Source organism: Oncorhynchus gorbuscha, linkage group LG18 (assembly GCF_021184085.1).
Source record: "Oncorhynchus gorbuscha isolate QuinsamMale2020 ecotype Even-year linkage group LG18, OgorEven_v1.0, whole genome shotgun sequence".
Classification (NCBI taxonomy): Eukaryota; Metazoa; Chordata; class Actinopteri; order Salmoniformes; family Salmonidae; genus Oncorhynchus; species Oncorhynchus gorbuscha.
In genome coordinates, this window is record NC_060190.1 from 60,062,470 (window position 1) to 60,081,794 (window position 19,325).

A 19,325-nucleotide genomic window follows, 5' to 3' on the forward strand; every position below is an offset into this window, starting at 1 on the left:
CATTGTATGCTGAAGCATTAAGATTTCACTTCACTGGAACTAAGGGGCCTAGCCCAAACCATAAAAAACAGCCCCAGACAATTATTCCACCAAACTTTACAGTTGTTATTATGCATTGGGTTGCGTTCTCCTAGCATCCTCCAAACCCAGATTCTTCCATCGGACTGCCAGATGGTGAAGCGCGATTAATCACTCCAGAGAATGTGTTTCCACTGCTCCTGAGTCCAATAGCGGAAAGCTTTACACCACTCCAGCCGATGCTTGGCATTGTGCATGGTGATCTTAGGTGTGTGTGCAGCTGCTCGGACATGGAAACCCATTTCATGAAGCTCCCGACAAACAGTTCTTGTGTTGCAATCAAGGACAGGCGATTTTTACCCTCTACAGTGGTTCCTCCGTTAAAAGTTGTGTCACACTGCAGCACTCCTTACAGACTGCTGCAACATTCTGTGGCACGTTATCAAATTGTAAGCCATTTGTCCTGTTAATGCAAGTTAGTGCTAGTTTGACCACCAGAAGGCATCTTTGAGAAGCATTTGATAGTCTTCGATATTGGCATTACCAGAGAATTTAAAACCTTTTTTGTAATAGCATAGTATATGGGATTGATTTTAAGAAATTTATCTTAATTAATTTGATTAATATTATGGTGTTTATATTCGGAGAAAAACAAAAAAGGAAACTGTACAACGTGACGTCGGCAGTACAGTACTGGGCTATTTTGCTAAAGAAACCCTGTGTCGTGCGGGAAGGGCACGCGGGAGACCGGGGTTCAATTCCCCAACAGGGAGGAAGGAGTAGGCTGTCCTTGTAAATAATAATTTGTTCTTAACTGATTCCACATGTGTTATTTCATAGTTGTGATGTCTTCACTATTATTCTACAATGTAATGAGTGCTCTAACTCCCCCTTGCGGTGGTCTGGAACAGTGAAGCCGTGACGCAGGGTACCTCTAAGTCCCACGGTACAAACTTTTAAAGGAGGAACCACTGCATGTGTTTCAACACTGCAGTCCCTTTTTGTGAGCCTGTGTGGCCTACCACTTCAAGGCTGAACCGTTGTTGCTACTAGATGTTTCCACTTCACTATAACAGCACTTACAGTTGACCAGGGCAGCTCTAGCAAGGCAGATATTTGACAAACTGACTTGTTGGAAAGGTGGCATCCTATTACGGTGCCATGTTCAAGGCACTGAGCTCTTCAGTAAGGCCATTCTACTGCCAGTGTTTGTCTATGGAGAATGCATGGGTGTGTGCTCGATTTTATACACCTGTCAGCAACAGGTATTGTTGAAATAGTTGAATCCACTTATTTGAAGGGATGTCCACATACTTTGTATATATAGTGTAGAAGCACAACCTAAAATATGTAAAGGTGACCTTTTTGGTAAAGCATACACAATTTGTTCCACCTGCAGAGAATCAGAGTAACATCTCTGGCTGTAGTGTAGATAAGAACAAAGACCACTTTAGTTCAGCGTGAGTCCCAACAATCCAAGCAGCTATATTGACTTCCTCCGTGTGTAAGGGCTGCTCATCCCCAGAAAAAGGGCATCGCTGCTGGGGAAGGACTGGGTTGAGGTGCCCCTGGAGCTGCAGGAGGCTCCATCCACCCTGTAGGAGATGGAGTTGTAGAAGACAGGGTTGCTGTGGCAGCCTGAGTGCTCACAGTGGGCCGGAGAGGGGCTGTCACAGGCAACCAACCTGAAGCACATACAGGAGCAGAGGGCGCTGATGGGGGACTCAGGATGCTTAGCAGAGTCCCTGACCCCAGGGGTCTCTCTACGCTCCTCAGATGGAGAGGGGATGAGATTTGTACGACTGGTGCCTCCCTCCATGGGCAGGGAGAGGTTACAGCGGCTACTGTTACCATCCTCAGCTCCAAACCGTTCTATCCCATCAGCTCTGTCCCACACTGATGCTTCCACATCTGCCTCCACCTCCCCACCCCCTGTCGTCTTAGGCGCTGCTGGCTTTTGCTCCTCCCACTCCACCTCCAGGCTCCTGGTTGCCTCCTCTGTGCTGTAGGTGAGGAAGCGTAGCACCACCAGGTTCAGGAAAGCCCCGATCACTGCCAGCCCCACCAGGATGTACATGAAGCTAAAGGCCACATAGGGAGTCCTCCTCTGGAGGGCCTCCTTCTTCTGCAGGGCCACAAAGTCCCCGAAGCCGATGGTGGTGAGCGTGATGAAACAGTAGTAGTAGGCATTGAAGAAAGTCCAGCCCTCAAAGTGGGAGAAGGCTGCTGCCCCGACACAGAGGGTGCTCATGCAGGACAGGAGGCCCACCAGCACCATGTTCCCCATGGACACATCAGTTTTCCGTAAGCCCATGCATCGCTTGAGCCTGCAGAGGAGGTAGCGGACAAACGTGTTGATCCTTTCCCCCATGCTCTGGAACATGACCAGTGTCAGAGGGATACCCAGAACTGCATAGAACATGCAGAATACCTTTCCAGCATCAGTGCTTGGAGCAGCGTGACCATAACCTGCAGAACAGAATCATATCAAAGTTATAGACACATCATATGCGTACATTAACACACACACACAGTACATTTTTTAAATAACCCAAAGAACAGTAGTCTCCTTAACACAATTCCCATAACTGCATAATCATAACTGCCGGTTTCACTAATAATTGCAACAAGAGTTCAGCTTCAGCACCATGGTAAGCGCCATGAGAGTAGAGGACATGTTCAAACAGATTTGTTGTATGGATGCATGGATGATTCATGCATGGATGATTTCACTTGCAGAGCAAAGAAACCACATAAACAAAGAGTCCAATACTTGCTTGGGACATATTTCTAAAAGGCATAGCAAAATGAGTTACCTATCGTTGTGAGGACGGTGATAGCAAAGTAAAAGGATCCCGCGAATTTCCACTGTCTCCCCGCGCGATGGGGCTCCGACTGAAGAACCACTCTCTCGATCTCCCGGTAGTCGTCATCGGTAAATCCGTACTTCTTCTTCAGCTCATTGCGTTTCTGTTCCAGGATCTTCTTCCTCGAGTTCTCGGTATCTGATTCTAGGGCGTCGAACACCGCGGCTCCCACAAGCAGGTAGGATAGCATACACAGGATGAGAGAAAGGGTCCGAATGTTCTGCGCCTTCATTCTCACTCCGAGAGAACTCGAGTGGGCACTGAGAGGTGGGAGGGTGTGTGTTAAGGAAGAGAGACAGCAGGTGTACGCGCAAGTTGTCATACAAGCCTTGACCAACACAGCCCTGCTAATTATATGAAGAACGATCCTACACCTGTTTTACTGCTTGTTGTCCCTCTGTTATTATCTTAGGCTACTTGAAGAAAAGTGCTAGGCCCTACAGGTGATTATACAGACAGTTTTTTTTGTGCATAATTTTCCCCTATTTGAACAAAGCGCCCACATTCACCCCATTCACATAACAGTTATGGGGCCTGGGCTACATAGTTGATTGATATAACTCATCAGTGTCCTAGGCCTATATACACTGCTCAAAAAAATAAAGGGAACACTAAAATAACACATCCTAGATCTGAAGGAATGAAATATTGTTATTAAATACTTTTTTATTTTCATAGTTGAATGTGCTGACAACAAAATCACACAAAAATTATCAATGGAAATCAAATGTATCAACCCATGGAGGTCTGGATTTGGAGTCACACTCAAAATTAAAGTGGAAAACCACACTGCATGCTGATCCAACTTTGATGTAATGTCCTTTTAATACAAGTCAAATGAGGCTCAGTTGTGTGTGTGGCCTCCACGTGCCTGTATGACCTCCCTACAACGCCTGGGCATGCTCCTGATGAGGTGGCGGATGGTCTCCTGAGGGATCTTCTCCCAGACCTGGACTAAAGCATCCGTCAACTCCTGGACAGTCTGTGGTGCAACGTGGCATTGATGGATGGAGCGAGACATGATGTCCCAGATGTGCTCAATTGGATTCAGGTCTGGGGAACGGGCGGGCCAGTCCATAGCATCAATGCCTTCCTCTTTCAGGAACTGCTCACACACTCCAGCCACATGAGGTCTATCATTGTCTTGCATTAGGAGGAACCCAGGGCCAACCGCACCAGCATATGGTCTCACAAGGGGTCTGAGGATCTCATCTCGGTACCTAATGGCAGTCAGGCTACATCTGGCGAGCACATGGAGGGCTGTGCAGCCCCCCAAAGAAATCCCACCCCACACCATGACTGACCCACCGCCAAACCGGTCATACTGGAGGATGTTGCAGGCAGCAGAACATTCTCCACGGTGTCTCCAGACTGTCACGTCTGTCACGTGCTCAGTGTGAACCTGCTTTCATCTGTGAAGAGCACAGGGCGCCAGTGGCGAATTTGCCAATCTTGGTGTTCTCTGGCAAATGCCAAACGTCCTGCACGGTGTTGGGCTGTAAGCACAACCCCCACCTGTGGACATCGGGTCCTCATACCACCCTCATGGAGTCTGTTTCTGACCGTTTGAGCAGACCAATGCACATTTTTGGCCTGCTGGAGGTCATTTTGCAGGGCTCTGGCAGTGCTCCTCCTTGCACAAAGGTGGAGGCAGTGGTCCTGCTGCTGGGTTGTTGCCCTCCTACGGCCTCCTCCACGTCTCCTGATGTACTGGCCTGTCTCCTGGTAGCGCCTCCATGCTCTGGACACTACCCTGACAGACACAGCAAACCTTCTTGCCACAGCTCACATTGATGTGCCATCCTGGATGAGCTGCACTACCTGAGCCACTTGTGTGGGTTGTAGACTCCGTCTCATGCTACCACTAGAGTGAAAGCACCGCCAGCATTCAAAAGTGACCAAAACATCAGCCAGGAAGCATAGGAACTGAGAAGTGGTTTATGGTCACCACCTGCAGAACCACTCCTTTATTGGGGGTGTCTTGCTAATTGCCTATAATTTCCACCTGTTGTCTATTCCATTTGCACAACAGCATGTGAAATTTATTGTCAATCAGTGTTGCTTCCTAAGTGGACAGTTTGATTTCACAGAAGTGTGATTGACTTGGAGTTACATTGTGTTGTTTAAGTGTTCCCTTTATTTTTTTGAGCAGTGTAGTATTACGGTGGAGGTAATTGTACCTGTCATATTTTTTACACTGGCACTGCATGCACATTCCATAGGCTTTGGGGTATGTGTTCTCATTACAGTATGCGTTCCGGTGTGCAGGCATAGCTTATAGTCTGAATGGCCATGATTTACTGGTGTTCATCTGAGTCTTTAATAATGATGCTCTCTCACACATTGGAACTAAAGCACATTGCGGTCAAATGACAGTTTATGGATAGGACCAGACTAGGAGAATTTCCTGACCTGGACCTAGCTAGCCAAACTTTTTTTCATGGTACACACTGGGGTAAACCTCAGCTCTAATGATGGCTGTTATCTTAGACAGTTTTTACAACAAATGGCCAAGAAGGACACACTTGGACTTTTTTGGTCTGTAGCCTTTTTGATCCTCTAGCCATTGCTCTCATCCATCTTTAACCGATCCAACTTCGTATGTAAGCCCAATGTAGATCATTTCAAATAAACATTTATTTTAATCTAAATGGGTGAAATAAACTGGTGGCCTTGATAAAAAGTCATACCCCACTGTGTGCAGCGAGCTGGACCTGTCCATGGTGCTGAACACTGGTTTGTAATCAGTGAGAGATGGTCAATTGGACGGCTTCAGTTGGTGAAAGAGACTATTGTTCTTTTGTTTTTTTGGAGAGAGAGGGGTGCACTGTAGAAACAGCTGGCCTCTTCAAAATCTACTCTCTTGATTACTTTGCTTTGCGAAGCGTACGTGTGCAAAGTATTCACAAAACGCTTGGGTAATGTATTACTCTGACTGATGAAGCATGGGCTGGTGGTGGAGTTGACCTTTATAAAGCACACTTAGTCCCAGACGGACCAATAGATCCTTCATCATTAACTAAATCAGAGAGAGAGAGGAAATAAAGGTAGCCGACCATGTGAGTATTTTATTACCCCCAAAGCATCAAGTCTTAAATGTCAGGATTGCTCTCAAATACTCAGACTAGGACATGAGGTCTGATTAGACACAGAGACCAGTGATAAAAATGTCAATTGGTCATTTTGTAACAAGTTTAGTATTATTGTATTGATTTTGTGCATTCCAGGTTACATTTCCATATTCAATTATATTAATATAAACATCATTAATAATAAAGTTAATGAATCATTGCTAAAGGCTGTATCGTGGGTGTGTGTGGGTGTGTGTGTGAATGAGGGAGCGAGAGAAAGCAAGAGCAAAGAGGGAGGGGAGAAAGAGAGGTAGAGTCCCTCTAAATTCTGAAGGGTTATTACCTCTTCTCCACCGAGAGCATGATCACTCTGTTATTACAATCTACATGTATTGTTTGTCTCCTTCTATTATGTCCTATATGAAGTACAGTAAAAACCATATTGTGCTTTACTCAGTGCCAACAAAATCCATTACCACCCAGATGGTAAGAGTGCAGAGAGTGAGAGTGGCTGTTTTCTTTACTGAAAAAAGAACAATCATTACTATTTAAATGGATTATATCCCTGAAAGATAAGTTAATAGCCAATGTCCAAAGTCCTTTCCAGTCAATATGCGTGGTTGTTATGGCAGAGCAGTTATACAACAGCAGCTTTAAAGTCAGACACAAATAATGCAATCAAATAAAGGTTTTTGAAGTTTCACAAGAAGAATATGCATTGAGAAATATATTGGTTTGTGATTCTCTATAAAAACAGAAAAAGATCTTTGAGCATTAGTCCCCAACCCTTCTAATAGCTTTGTGGCTGCTGATGCCGAAGGAGTATTTATAGTGTTTTATCTGATTTGCTAAGCTCCTATCCCGCTCTGGTTGGCCTTGACTCAGCCTCTAAGCTAACTCTCACAGGAAGACATTAAGACCAGGATATCAAGCACCAGGCCAGTCATCTGCCTATGTTCCATCCTTCGATAGAAGATGAGCCATGATATAAACAATAACATGATGCTGTCTTTACACTGATAACAGAGACTACTAAATGTCAGCATAGAAAATGATTAAGATAGAAGTCACTGCACAGTAGCAGAACTGATGCGTTGTTTGTTGAGTGTACCGAGACTTTCATGTTCACATAATACAACTTTTATACTGAATTATTAAGAGTAAAGTGGGATGCATAAGATGTAGGGGTTTGGATGATGGTAAAAAGTACCCACTGACTTTCATATCCGAATCCAGATCACTGTGAATGGTGGATTTCAGCTGTCTACTTGTGCTTATGTCGGCAGGGTAGCCTAGGGCGGCAGGGTAGCCTAGGGCGGCAGGGTAGCCTAGGGCGGCAGGGTAGCCTAGGGCGGCAGGGTAGCCTAGGGGTTAGAGCGTTGGACTAGTAACCGGAAGGTTGCAAGTTCAAACCCCCAAGCTGACAAGGTACAAAACTGTCATTCTGCCCCTGAACAGGCAGTTAACCCACTGTTCTTAGGCCATCATTGAAAATAAGAATTTGTTCTTAACTGTCTTGCCTAGTAAAATAAAGGTAAAATGTCAAAGGCACTGGCTCTTTTCCCCAGAAGGATACACTGACTTGAACTTTACAGCTAATGTGAGTAGTGCTTTGAGGCTTATTAACCAAAAGGGCAGAATGACAGACCTTTCAAACCTTTCAGCATCTTTAGGGAGGCCTGACGGACCTTTCAATCCTCCTTTCCAGTCCATGTGGCGTCAATATGCATGGTTGTTAGGGCAGAGCAGTTATAGGGAGGCCTGGTGGAACCTCTAGGACAGCACCTTTAGGGAGCCCTGACGGACCGTTCAATCCTCTGGGACAGCACCTTTAGGGAGCCCTGACGGATCGTTCAATCCTCTGGGACAGCACCTTTAGGGAGCCCTGACGGACCGTTCAAACCTCTGGGACAGCACCTTTAGGGAGCCCTGACGGACCGTTCAATCCTCTGGGACAGCACCTTTAGGGAGACCTGACGGACCGTTCAATCCTCTGGGACAGCACCTTTAGGGAGCCCTGACGGACCGTTCAATCCTCTAGGACAGCACCTTTAGGGAGCCCTGACGGACCGTTCAAACCTCTGGGACAGCACCTTTAGGGAGCCCTGACGGACCGTTCAATCCTCTGGGACAGCACCTTTAGGGAGCCCTGACGGACCGTTCAAACCTCTGGGACAGCACCTTTAGGGAGCCCTGACGGACTGTTCAATCCTCTGGGACAGCACCCGATGACTGTGACAAGGTATGACTGTGACCAAGTATTCAACAACAAAAGAATCACACCACAAAATAATTTATCTGGTCTAAATTATGAATAGACATGAAACAAGCAGTGTATATGGAATGTAGGTTATATTTTAAATGCTATTAATTTATATTATAGTTTTTAATATGCCCCATTTCTTTCCTTGGAGACTGCATATGGAATTTAGATACATTTATTTTATTTAGAATTCTATTAACAAGTGCCCTATAAAGTCAGCCCTTGAACTCCACAACTCCCTACCAGTGCAACTGCAAGCTGCCTGTGCAGATGCCCTGAGTCATGGCTGCTAATTGTTACTTATCATTGGAGTGCACTTCCTATGATACTATGGGAGGAAGGGTGGGGAAGGCTATGGCTGAAATTAGAACAGTGTTTTGTAGGATATTTGGCAATAGCAAGGAACATGGATGTGATCAGTAAAAGGGTTTCATCATGTCAATATTAGCCTACTTATTGTCAGTATTCACAATATTCTCGTGAAAAGATTCTGTTGAAACTAACAATAACTAACCAACCACACAATCATTCAATTCTATTATTCAAATAAAGCATACATTTCCTGTAAACATGCAACTTATTGAATTTTAATCTCACTCTAAATTGTGTTCTTTTGATTTTTGCAACAAATCAGCATTCCCTCCTCTTTAATCTGGTCTCTTGTAAATGTACATTTCCTCCACAAATAGCCTCACCAAAGGACTGTCTGTGTGTGGCCTATAATGAACCATGGATGGAGCTGGAGCCAGAGGGAGTCTCTCTGTACCCAGGCCTACCTGCTGTCTGCCAGCCAGCCAGCCAACCAGCCAGCCAGCCACCAGAGGGAGTCTCTCTGTACCCAGGCCTACCTGCTGTCTGCCAGCCAGCCAGCCAACCAGCCAGCCAGCCACAAGAGGGAGTCTCTCTGTACCCAGGCCTACCTGCTGTCTGCCAGCCAACCAGCCAGCCAGCCACCAGAGGGAGTTTTAGGCTCTGATGTTGCCTGGGGAAGTTAACCTGGCTCAGGTCTGCAGCTGGTTGCCCTGGAAACCAGGGTAAAGGTCTTAATATATCAGATGAGACTTATGTAAAGATGAAAGGGGTCTGGCTATTTTAAAAAAATATATATATACATATATATATATACTGAAATAATTTTAACTGTACTACAGTATTTGTAGGCCTACTGATAATTTAGGACTAAGGATAACTCTTGTATCATGTACGTACGTCTCTGTTTAATGTCTATGCAAACCATGTCAACAGAATGACGTAGGGGAAATACCACCGAATGTGTTATCATTACATACTTCTAGTGGGAGAAGGCGGCTGGATGTGTACCCCGGTGGAAGTGTGGACTCACTCAAATAATTTAAAATATACTACCATAATGACATCTTTTCACTTTTCTACTGAAAAGTAACTTAGATGGCCTACAGATAGAGCTGATGTTCAACAGCTGATGTTTTATTTGTAACTGTAGAAAAGGCTGTTCTATGACGCCAGATCATATCTGTGCTCACGGGGGCGGGCCAATGACTTAGTTAAACTTTAAAGGGAATATAATTCTCTCACATTAAAGGTTTAACATCACATTACATAATTTTACAAATAGTTTAATCTTTGCTCATTCATTTTATACAATAATTAGATACAAAACTCATTATTGAGAAATGTACTTATTCAGAGAGTGAGAGAGAGTGAGGGGGGTGCCATGATCTATACCCAAAAAGGGCCACGTCATGACAGTACTATATTTGTTCATTGAACCTTTGATTGGCTAAACAACATGCCAGTTCATACTGTAAGACCTCTGATAGGTTGGAGGACGTCCTCCGGAAGTCATAATTACTGTGTTAGACTATGGAAGGGGGTTAGAACCATGTGCCTCCTAGGTTTTGTATTGAAGTCAATGTACATGTGTCTGTTCCTGCGGTGTACAAATGGTTTAACTTCTCTAGGGTAGGGGGCAGCATTCTGAATTTTGGATGAGAAGCGTGCCCAAATTAAACTGCCTTCTACTCGGACCCAGAAGATAGGATATGCATATAATTGGTAGATGTGGATAGAAGACACACTAAAGTTTCCAGAACTGTTAAAATAGTGTCTGTGAGTATAACAGAACTGATTTGGCAGGCGAAAACCTGAGAAAAATCCATCCAGGAAGTAGGATTGTTTTTGTTTTGTAGTTTTCTATTCAATGCCATTACAGTATCCATTGACTTTGGACTCAAATTGCAGTTCCTATGCCTTCCACTAGAGGTCAACTGTCTTTAGAAATTGTTTCAGGCTTGTATTCTAAAAAATGAGGGAGTAAGAGCAGTCTGAATGAGTGGACCCTGCAGTGTCACAGAGCTTTTTCATGCGCGCGACCGAAGGAGTACCTTTCTTGTTTACCTTTTATATTGACGACGTTATTGTCCAGTTGAAATATTATTGATTATTTAGGCAAAAAATAACCTGAGGGTAGAAATATAAACATCGTTTGACATGTTTCTATGAACTTTACGGATACAATTTGATTTTTTTTGTCTGCCTGTTGTGACTGCGTTTGAGCTTGTGGATTACTGAAGAAAACATGCGAACAAAATGGAGGTTTTATCGAACAAAATGAAAATTTCTTGAGTAAATGAATGTCTTCTGAGTGCAACCATCAAAGTGATTAATTGTATCTCTATTTCTGACTTGAGTAACTCTTCTACTTGGCTGGTTACTGTTCGTAATGAATTGTCTGCTGGCCGATGTTCTCAAAAAATCTTAAGGTATGCTTTCACCGTGAAGACACCGTGGTTGGATTCACAAGAAGTTCATCTTTAAACCTATGTAAAATACTTGTATGTTTTCTGAATTTTTATAATGAGTGTTTCTGTATTTGAATTTGGCGCACTGGATGTTGGCCATGTGGGACACTAGCGTCCCACATACCCTAGCGAGGTTAAGCGCTCGGAGGAGACCTGGGACGCTGCCCATGTGCACCTGCAATGGGTCGTGAGGCGGCAGACGGCGAGCGCCGACCGCCACCGCAGTGAGGCCCCGGTGTTCGCACCGGGTGACCGGGTCTGGCTCTCGACCCAAAACCTGCCCCTCTGCCTGCCCTGCCGGAAGCTGGTTCCGCGGTTTGTGGGGCCATTCAAAGTCCTGAGGAGACTGAACGAGGTATGGTACAGCTTCCCCCCTTATTAATCCCTCATTCCATGTGTCTCTCCTCAGGCCGGTGGTGGCTGGTCCGGGAGTTTCCTCCGACCCCTCGACATCAAGGGGGCCCTGGCGTATGCTGTTCGAGCCACCCTGGATTCGAGGCGTCAGGCGAGGGGCCTTCAGTACCTCGTGGAGTGGGAGGGGTACGGTCCAGAGAAGAGATGCTGGGAGCCGGTTGGAGGACGTCTTTGACCCTTCGTTGCTGCGGGATATCCACCGTCTCTATCCGGATCACCCTGCGCCTCGTCCTCCGGGTCGTCGCCGAGGTCGGTGTCGGCGAGCTGCTGGAGCCACACATCAAGGGGGGTGTACTGTCATGACTTCCGCCGAAGTCGGTCCCTCTCCTTGTTCGGGCGGCGTTCGGCGGTCGACATCACCGGCCTTCTCGCCATCGTCGATCCATTTTTCATTTTCCATTTGTTTTGTCTTTGTCTTACACACCTGGTTTCAATCCCCCAATTACTTGTTCATTATTTAACCCTCTGTTCCCCCATGTTTGTTTGTGAATAATTGTTTATTGTATTGTGGTCCGCATTGGTGGCCTTGTATTTATTACGATGTGTATTGTGATATGTTTGAGTAAAATTGCTTTTATTAATCATATCTGCTGTCCTGCGCCTGACTCATCTCACTAGCTACACACAGACGCTTTACATGCAAAGTCCCTCTTTGCCATGCAAATTAACTGAATCCAAAAAAAACATCTCCACTGCATTGCAGCCCTGCCACAAAAAGACCGGCTTACATCATGTCAGTGATTCTCTCATTAACACAGGTGTGATTGTTGACAAGGACAAGGCTGGAGACCACTCTGTCATGCTGATTGAGTTTGAATAACAGACTGGAAGCTTGAAAAGGAGGGTGGTGCTTGGAATCATTGTTCTTCCTCTGTCATCCATGGTGACCTGCAAGGAAACACGTGCCATCATCATTGCTTTGCACAAAAAGGGATTCACAGGCAAGGATATTGCTGCCAGTAAGATTGCACCTAAATCAACCATTTATCGGATCATCAAGAACTTCAAGGAGAGCGGTTCAATTGTTGTGAAGAAGGCTTCAGGGCGCCCAAGAAAGTCCAGCAAGCGCCAGGACCGCAGCAGGCAGGTGTGAGTGCATCTGCACGCACAGTGAGGCAAAGACTTTTGGAGGATGACCTGGTGTCAAGAAGGGCAGCAAAGAAGCCAATTCTCTCCAGGTAAAACAACAGGGACAGACTGATATTCTGCAAAAGGTACAGGGATTGGACTGCTGAGGACCGGGGTAAAGTCATTTTCTCTCTCTTTCCCTTTCCAATTGTTTGGGGCATCTGGAAAAAAGCTTGTCCAGAGAAGGCTCACTCACAATTTTGCCTAAGAACACAGACATGAATAAAGAATGGTACCAACACATCCTCCGAGAGCAACTTCTCCCAACCATCCAGGAACAGTTTGGTGACGAACAATGCCTTTTCCAGCATGATGGAGCGCCTTGCCATAAGGCAAAAGTGATAACTAAGTGGCTCGGGAACAAAACATTGATATTTTGGATCCATGGCCAAGAAACTCCCCAGACCTTAATCCCATTGAGAACTTGTGGTCAATCCTCAAGAGGTGTGTGGACAAACAAAAACCCACAAATTCTGACAAACTCCAAGCATTGATTATGCAAGAATGGGCTGCCATCAGTCAGGATGTGGCCCAGAAGTTAATTGAAAGGCATGCCAGTGCGGATTGCAGAGGTCTTGAAAAAGAAGGGTCAACACTTCAAATATTGATTATTTTCATCAACTTCATGTAATTGTCAATAAAAGCCTTTGACACTTATGAAATGCTTGTAATTATACTAAAGTATTCCATAGTAACATCTGACAAACATATTTAAAGACACTGAAGCAGCAAACTTTGTGGAAATTAATATTTCAGTCATTCTCAAATCTTTTGTCCACAACTGTACACACAAGTAGACATGGATTTGTGTTGTAGATATGTGGTAGTGGAGTAGGAGCCTGAGGGCACACACTTAATGTGTTGTTAAATCTGTTGTGAATGTATTGTTATGTTTAAAAAATTGTATAACTGCCTTCATTTTGTTCCTGAGTCCAGTGGAGGCAAGCTTTACAGCACTCCAGCCGACGCTTAGCATTACGCATGGTGATCTAATGATTGTGTGCGGCTGCTCAGCCATGGAAACCCATTTCATGAAGCTCCCAACGAACAGTTATTGTGCTGATGTTGCTTCCAGAAGCAGTATGGAGGTCTGTAGTGTTGCAACCGAGGACATGCGATTTTTACGCACTTCAGCACTCGCCGGTCCCGTTCTCCTAGACCTTTCCACTTCATAATAACAGCACTTACAGTTGACCAGGGCATCTCTAGCAGGGCAGAAATGTTACGAACTGACTTGTTGGAAAGGTGGCATCCTATGACGGTGCCGTGGTGAAAGTCACTGAGCTCTTCAGTAAGGCCTTTCTACTGCCAATGAATGTCTATGGAGATTGTATGGCTGTGTGCTTAATTTTATACACCTGTCAGCCAAGGGTCTGGCTGAAAAATCCACTAATTTGGAGGGGTGCCCACAAACTTTGTATACAGTATATAGTGTATATCATGCTAAGTGATCCTGACTGTCCAGAATCCCTTCCCAGAGAAATGGAAAGTCCATAATCCCTTTCCACTGAAGGAGTGGGAAGTCCAGAATCCCTTCTAAGTGGAGGATCAGGGGACATGGGAGGATCCTCAAAACGAAGAAACTAGTTGTGAAAGAAGCACCTAACATGTACGTTACGTATGCAGGCCCCTGGCCCCTTTTTTGCAGTATCTCAGCAGATGAGTTTTAAATTACTGTAGCCAAAGATCAAAAGTCTGTTATTTGAACCATATAAATACAGCTGGGATATTTAATTTTCCAAATAAAGATTTACATTTTTTCAATGTAGAATAACGTTAACAGAATGTTAATTACTCAATCTTTCCGAATGTTCAGATATAACTTCATTATATAAAATGCTTGGCTCAATTGCTTATACACTTCCTCTGTATGTATTTGGACAGTGAAGCAAACATTTTGATACTCCAGCATTTTGGATTTGAGATAAAATGTTACATATGAGGCGACAGTACATAATGTCACCTTTTATTTGAGGGACTTTTCATACATGTCTGTTTTATAGTTCAGAAATGAAAGCACTTCATGTATCTAGTCCCCCTATTTGTACAAGTCATAAGTAGTTGGACAAATTCACGTATAATTATAAGGGCACAGGGCGATACTCAGACGCAGACACGGGAGGCAGATGGTTTGAGTCTCTGATATGTATTAGTATCCAAGGGACAGGCAAGAGAATGGTCGTGGACAGGCAAAAAGATCATAACAAGGTCAGAGTCCAGGAGGTACAGAGTGGCAGGTAGGCTCAAGGTCAGGCAGGCGGTTCAGAGTCGGGTCAAAGGGTTAAGGGTCAAAACCGGGAGGACTAGCAAAAACAGAGAAAAGGGGAGGGGAAAAAAGCAGGCGCACAGAGTAACACACTGGTTGACTTGAAAAAACAAGCTGAACTGACACAGGTATTAATACCAAGGGGATAATGGGGAAGATGGGTGACACCTGGAGGGGGTGGAGACAAGCATAAGGACAGGTGAAACAGATAAGAGTGTGACAAAGGTGTCAAAAAGTATTTGGTCACATATTCCTAGCACACAATGACTACATCAAGCTTGTGATTCTACAAACTTGTTGGATGCATTTGCAATTTGTTTTGGTTGTGTTAGGGGATTATGTTTTTCCCATTAGGAACTGAATGGTCATTTTGGAATCCCTGTCATTGTAAGTAAATATAGATGCTTCTTAATTATTAGGTCTACATTAAAGGGGTGCTAAACTTCCTGATTTAGGCTCGGTTTCAATTCTCCTCATGTGACTGAGAACGTGATTTGGTGTGGGTGCCTCTTGTGTGTGTGTTCAAACGTGGGAAGCATTTGTACTTTCACTCTGCCAAAACATTACACAGTTACAGCCACTCAACCGTCTAGATAACTCGAAACAGTCTAACCAGGTATTGAATTGATGAGTAATTGGGTGCTGCCACCTGTGGGCATGTGGGAAGATTGAAATAAACCAAACCAAAGATTGTCTATTATATGGACAAGATAAATGTGACCGCTCTAACAATGGAAAAGCATGTCCTCAAAGATGGAAGGTGGGTGGTAGGAGGTGAGATCAGGCTAGACCCTTCTAGCCGATGAGAGGGAGGATACCCGTGTGAACAACAGGCCATAGAGATAGAGGACTCATCTTTGTATCTGTGCGTTACAGTGTCTGTGACAGCATTGGCAGTGCCATTGAGGCTATTTCCAGTTTAAAGTAGAACACCTTCTTCTTCATTGGATGTTTGGGCCCAACTCATAGGAATCCCCGCCTAGTTGACAACTATAAATGCTTGAAGCCAGGATTGGTGTCAATTCTATTTAAATTCCAGTCAATTCAAAAAGTGAATCCAATTCAAATCTAAATTGTTCCTAATTAAATAAGCATTGAGGCTCATTTGAATTTGAATTTTCGAGTACTTCCTAAATTGACTGGAATTTAAATGGAATTGACCCCAACCCTGGTGGAAGCGGTCAATGGCTATGTCCACGCTAAAACTGGTTAGCATGATGAGTCCTCTATCTATCTCTATGACAACAGGTACAACTCCGATATAAATAAAGTAGGGTTTTTTCAGTCTTTTTTTCCCAAAAGTTTAGTCCCCAGGGTTTAGACTTTTAAAGTTTAGTGCCAAAAGTAGAAGAGAACTAGCACACTGTACTCTCTGAGAACTGGATTTGCCTAATCCTGCTCTACTGTAGACACACGTGTGGATTTTAAATAGCAAGATGTGTAATCAATGTGGTGAAAATGACATGATGGAGCTCTTGTAACCCTACCATATTGGTAATATAAATCGGTTTAGACACACAATTTAGAATTCAGTCCATATCTATTCCTCTATCTTGTTCCAAGTGGTGTCTTTTATCCCACAGGGGGAAGGGGTGTGTGTTTGGGCCAGATGGGGTACAGGTGCCCATCTGCTCCCTCAAACCCCCCTTCTTTAGAGAGCAATGCCCAGCTCTGGCAGTAAAACCCAAACGGTTCTTCATCCAGGCCTGCCAAGGGACAAGCTACCAGGTAGATACAGTAATTAACTCCTCAGTACAGAGGAGGTGCAGGAAGAGGGGCATTACGAAGCAGACGGTGGCACCATTGAGTCCATCCTCTCGGAAGCTGATTTCCTAGTCGGCATGGCAACAGTGGACGATTGCAGGTCATTCAGGCACAATCGGGAAGGTACTATCTACATCCACTATGCAAACAGCTGTGTACCTGTGTGCAGATGTATATTTTGTTTTTCTATGCAGTGAGAAGTACATCCAGTCAGAAAAAAAGTATTTGACAGCCGCAAACAGTCTGAGTTTGATTCCACCCTCTGAAAAACACTCTAAGCAGTCATTCTAAGGGAACCTGCTGAGAAAATGTCATTGGATGCATTTGTTTCAAAGTTGTTGTTTTTGTGGGTGGTCCAGTGGCGACCAATCATTCAGGACAGGTTTTTGAGCCCCACCTGTTTTTAGCCCCACATTTTTTGGGGGGCTTGACTGTTTTGCATGTTATTTTGGCATTAATACATGTCACATATCAGTTTGAAAACAATGTAAAAAATATATATATATATCATTGAGTTAATAAAGCAACATACAAACATGGTCTATGTTTTGTTTTCTTGAGTAAAGCAGCTCCAAAACGCAGGTGTTTCAGTCTAGCTCAGTGCTTTCTGTGGTGGTGGGGGAAGCCATCAGAAAATACTGAGCTTTGCGCCGTGATTGGCTCAGTGTTCTGTCACTACGTCACCGCCAAGTCTAAGGTTAGAGCTAGAAAATGCCATAGAATTACATTAGAAGCGCCCATCCTAGAAGGCTCAAGGTCATTGGCGATAGATAAAATGACATCAAATCACGTTATATCTACAGTAGCTTTGATTGGACTGATCATACTTTCAAAATCTTAGCTAGCAGTCATCATCATGAATCAAGTCGACAATCTACTGGCAAATCCTTTTTAATCCTTGTCATATGAAGAGAAATTATAGATCAAATGGATCGGTGCTCATAGGGCATTGGACATAAACATTACACAACAAGTTGGAAATTGCAAATTCAACTATGAATGGTTTGAAAGGAATCAGTGGCTAACTGCAAGCATTGCAAAGCAATTATTAGCCTGCTATTCATTGGCTGTGTGGTCCCACGTCTAAATTAAGGGTCTCTTTTCCTAGTTTAAAATTAAACATTGTTTAAAATTAAACACAATTCAACATTGGCCATGCTGTCAATGAAGCATGATTTGTGCTGCATTCAAAACAACTGTTAACACTGAACTGCAAAATCTGACTTTAGTGAGTTCAAGACAACTGGGAACTCAGGAAAAATGAGCTACGACTGGGAACATAAGTTTTGAACTTTCAGTCAACTCGGAATTGTAAATCCGGAACTCGGGCCTCTTTCTAGAGCTATGACCTGACGATCACTGCCGTCTACATGATTCAACCTTTTTTTAAAAGAGTTTCCTGTTGTCTTGAAAGCACCATAAATCCAGAGAATTCCAGACTTCTATTTATTTAGTTTTATTTATTTTTTATTTCACCTTTATTTAACCAGGTAGGCTAGTTGAGAACAAGTTCTCATTTGCAACTGCCACCTGGCCAAGATAAATCATAGCAATTTGACACATACAACAACACAGAGTTACACATGGAATAAACAAAACATACAGTCAATAATACAGTAGAAAAAAAGAAAACAAAAAGTCTATATACAGTGAGTGCAAATGAGGTAAGATAAGGGAGGAATGGCAATAAATAGGCCATGGTGGCGAAGTAATTACAATATAGCAATTAAACACTGGAATGGTAGATGTGCAGAAGATGAATGTGCAAGTAGAGATACTGGGGTGCAAAGGAGCAAGATAAATAAAATAAATACAGTAAGGGGATGAGATAGATAGATGGGCTGTTTACAGTTGGGCTATGTACAGGTGCAGTGATCTGTGTTCTGCTCTGACAGCTGGTGCTTAAAACTAGTAAGGGAGATATGAGTCTCCAGATTCAGTGATTTTTGCAGTTCGTTCCAGTCATTGGCAGCAGAGAGCTGTAAGGAAAGGCGACCAAAGGAGGAATTGGCTTTGGGGGTGACCAGTGAGATATACCTGCTGGAGCTTGTGCTACGAGTGGGTGCTGCTATGGTGACCAGTGAGCTGAGATGAGGCGGGGCTTTACCTAGAAGAGACTTGTAGATGACCTGTAGCCAGTGAGTTTGGTGACGAGTATGAAGCAAGGGCCAACCAATGAAAGTGTACAGGTCGCAGTGGTGAGTAGTGTATGGGGCTTTGGTGACAAAACGGATGGCACTGTGATAGAATGCATCCAATTTCTTGAGTAGGGTGTTGGAGGCTATTTTATAGATGACATCGCCGAAGTCGAGGATTTACGAGGGTATGTTTGGCAGCCGGAGTGAAGGATGCTTTGTTGCGATATAGGAAGTCGATTCTAGATTTAATTTTGAATTGGAGATGCTTAATGTAAGTCTGGAAGGAGAGTTTACAGTCTAGCCAGACACCTAGGTATTTGTAGTTGTCCACGTATTCTAAGTCAGAGCCGTCCAGAGTAGTGATGCTGGACAGCGGGCAGGTGTGGGCAGTGATCGATTGAATAGCATGCTATTAGTTTTACTTGCATTTAAGAGCAGTCGGAGGCCACGAAAGGAGTGTTGTATGGCATTGAAGCTTGTCTGGAGGTTAGTTAACACAGTGGTGACAAAGTTTGATGACAAAATTTGCCCACAAAGGACTGCTGCGCCACCTTCCTGTTCAAGTGAGCACAGCACAACAAGGTGAGTCCAAAAATGTCTATCTTATATGCTACTG

The 19,325-nt window shown here is 44.1% G+C and overlaps 1 protein-coding gene across 1 annotated transcript; it reads right to left on the minus strand.

Annotated features, from left to right (window-relative positions):
* Positions 1-1,170: 1,170 nt before the first annotated feature.
* LOC124004283 (potassium channel subfamily K member 15-like) lies at positions 1,171-3,123 on the minus strand. Its single transcript, XM_046313073.1, has 2 exons — positions 2,835-3,123; positions 1,171-2,487 (listed from the first exon to the last, which is right to left on the minus strand). The coding sequence occupies exons 1-2, from the start codon at positions 3,115-3,117 to the stop codon at positions 1,502-1,504; spliced, it is 1,269 nt and encodes a 422-aa protein (XP_046169029.1). The 5' UTR covers positions 3,118-3,123; the 3' UTR covers positions 1,171-1,501.
* Positions 3,124-19,325: the final 16,202 nt, after the last annotated feature.

Bases quoted from the DNA above. Each gene is read 5' to 3' on its own strand.
- LOC124004283 (XM_046313073.1), bottom strand. From the start codon at position 3,117: ATGAAGGCGCAGAACATTCGGACCCTTTCTCTCATCCTGTGTATGCTA. The intron at 2,488-2,834 runs GTAACTCATTTT...TCTGTTCTGCAG, and splicing joins CACCGTCCTCACAACGATAG to GTTATGGTCACGCTGCTCCA.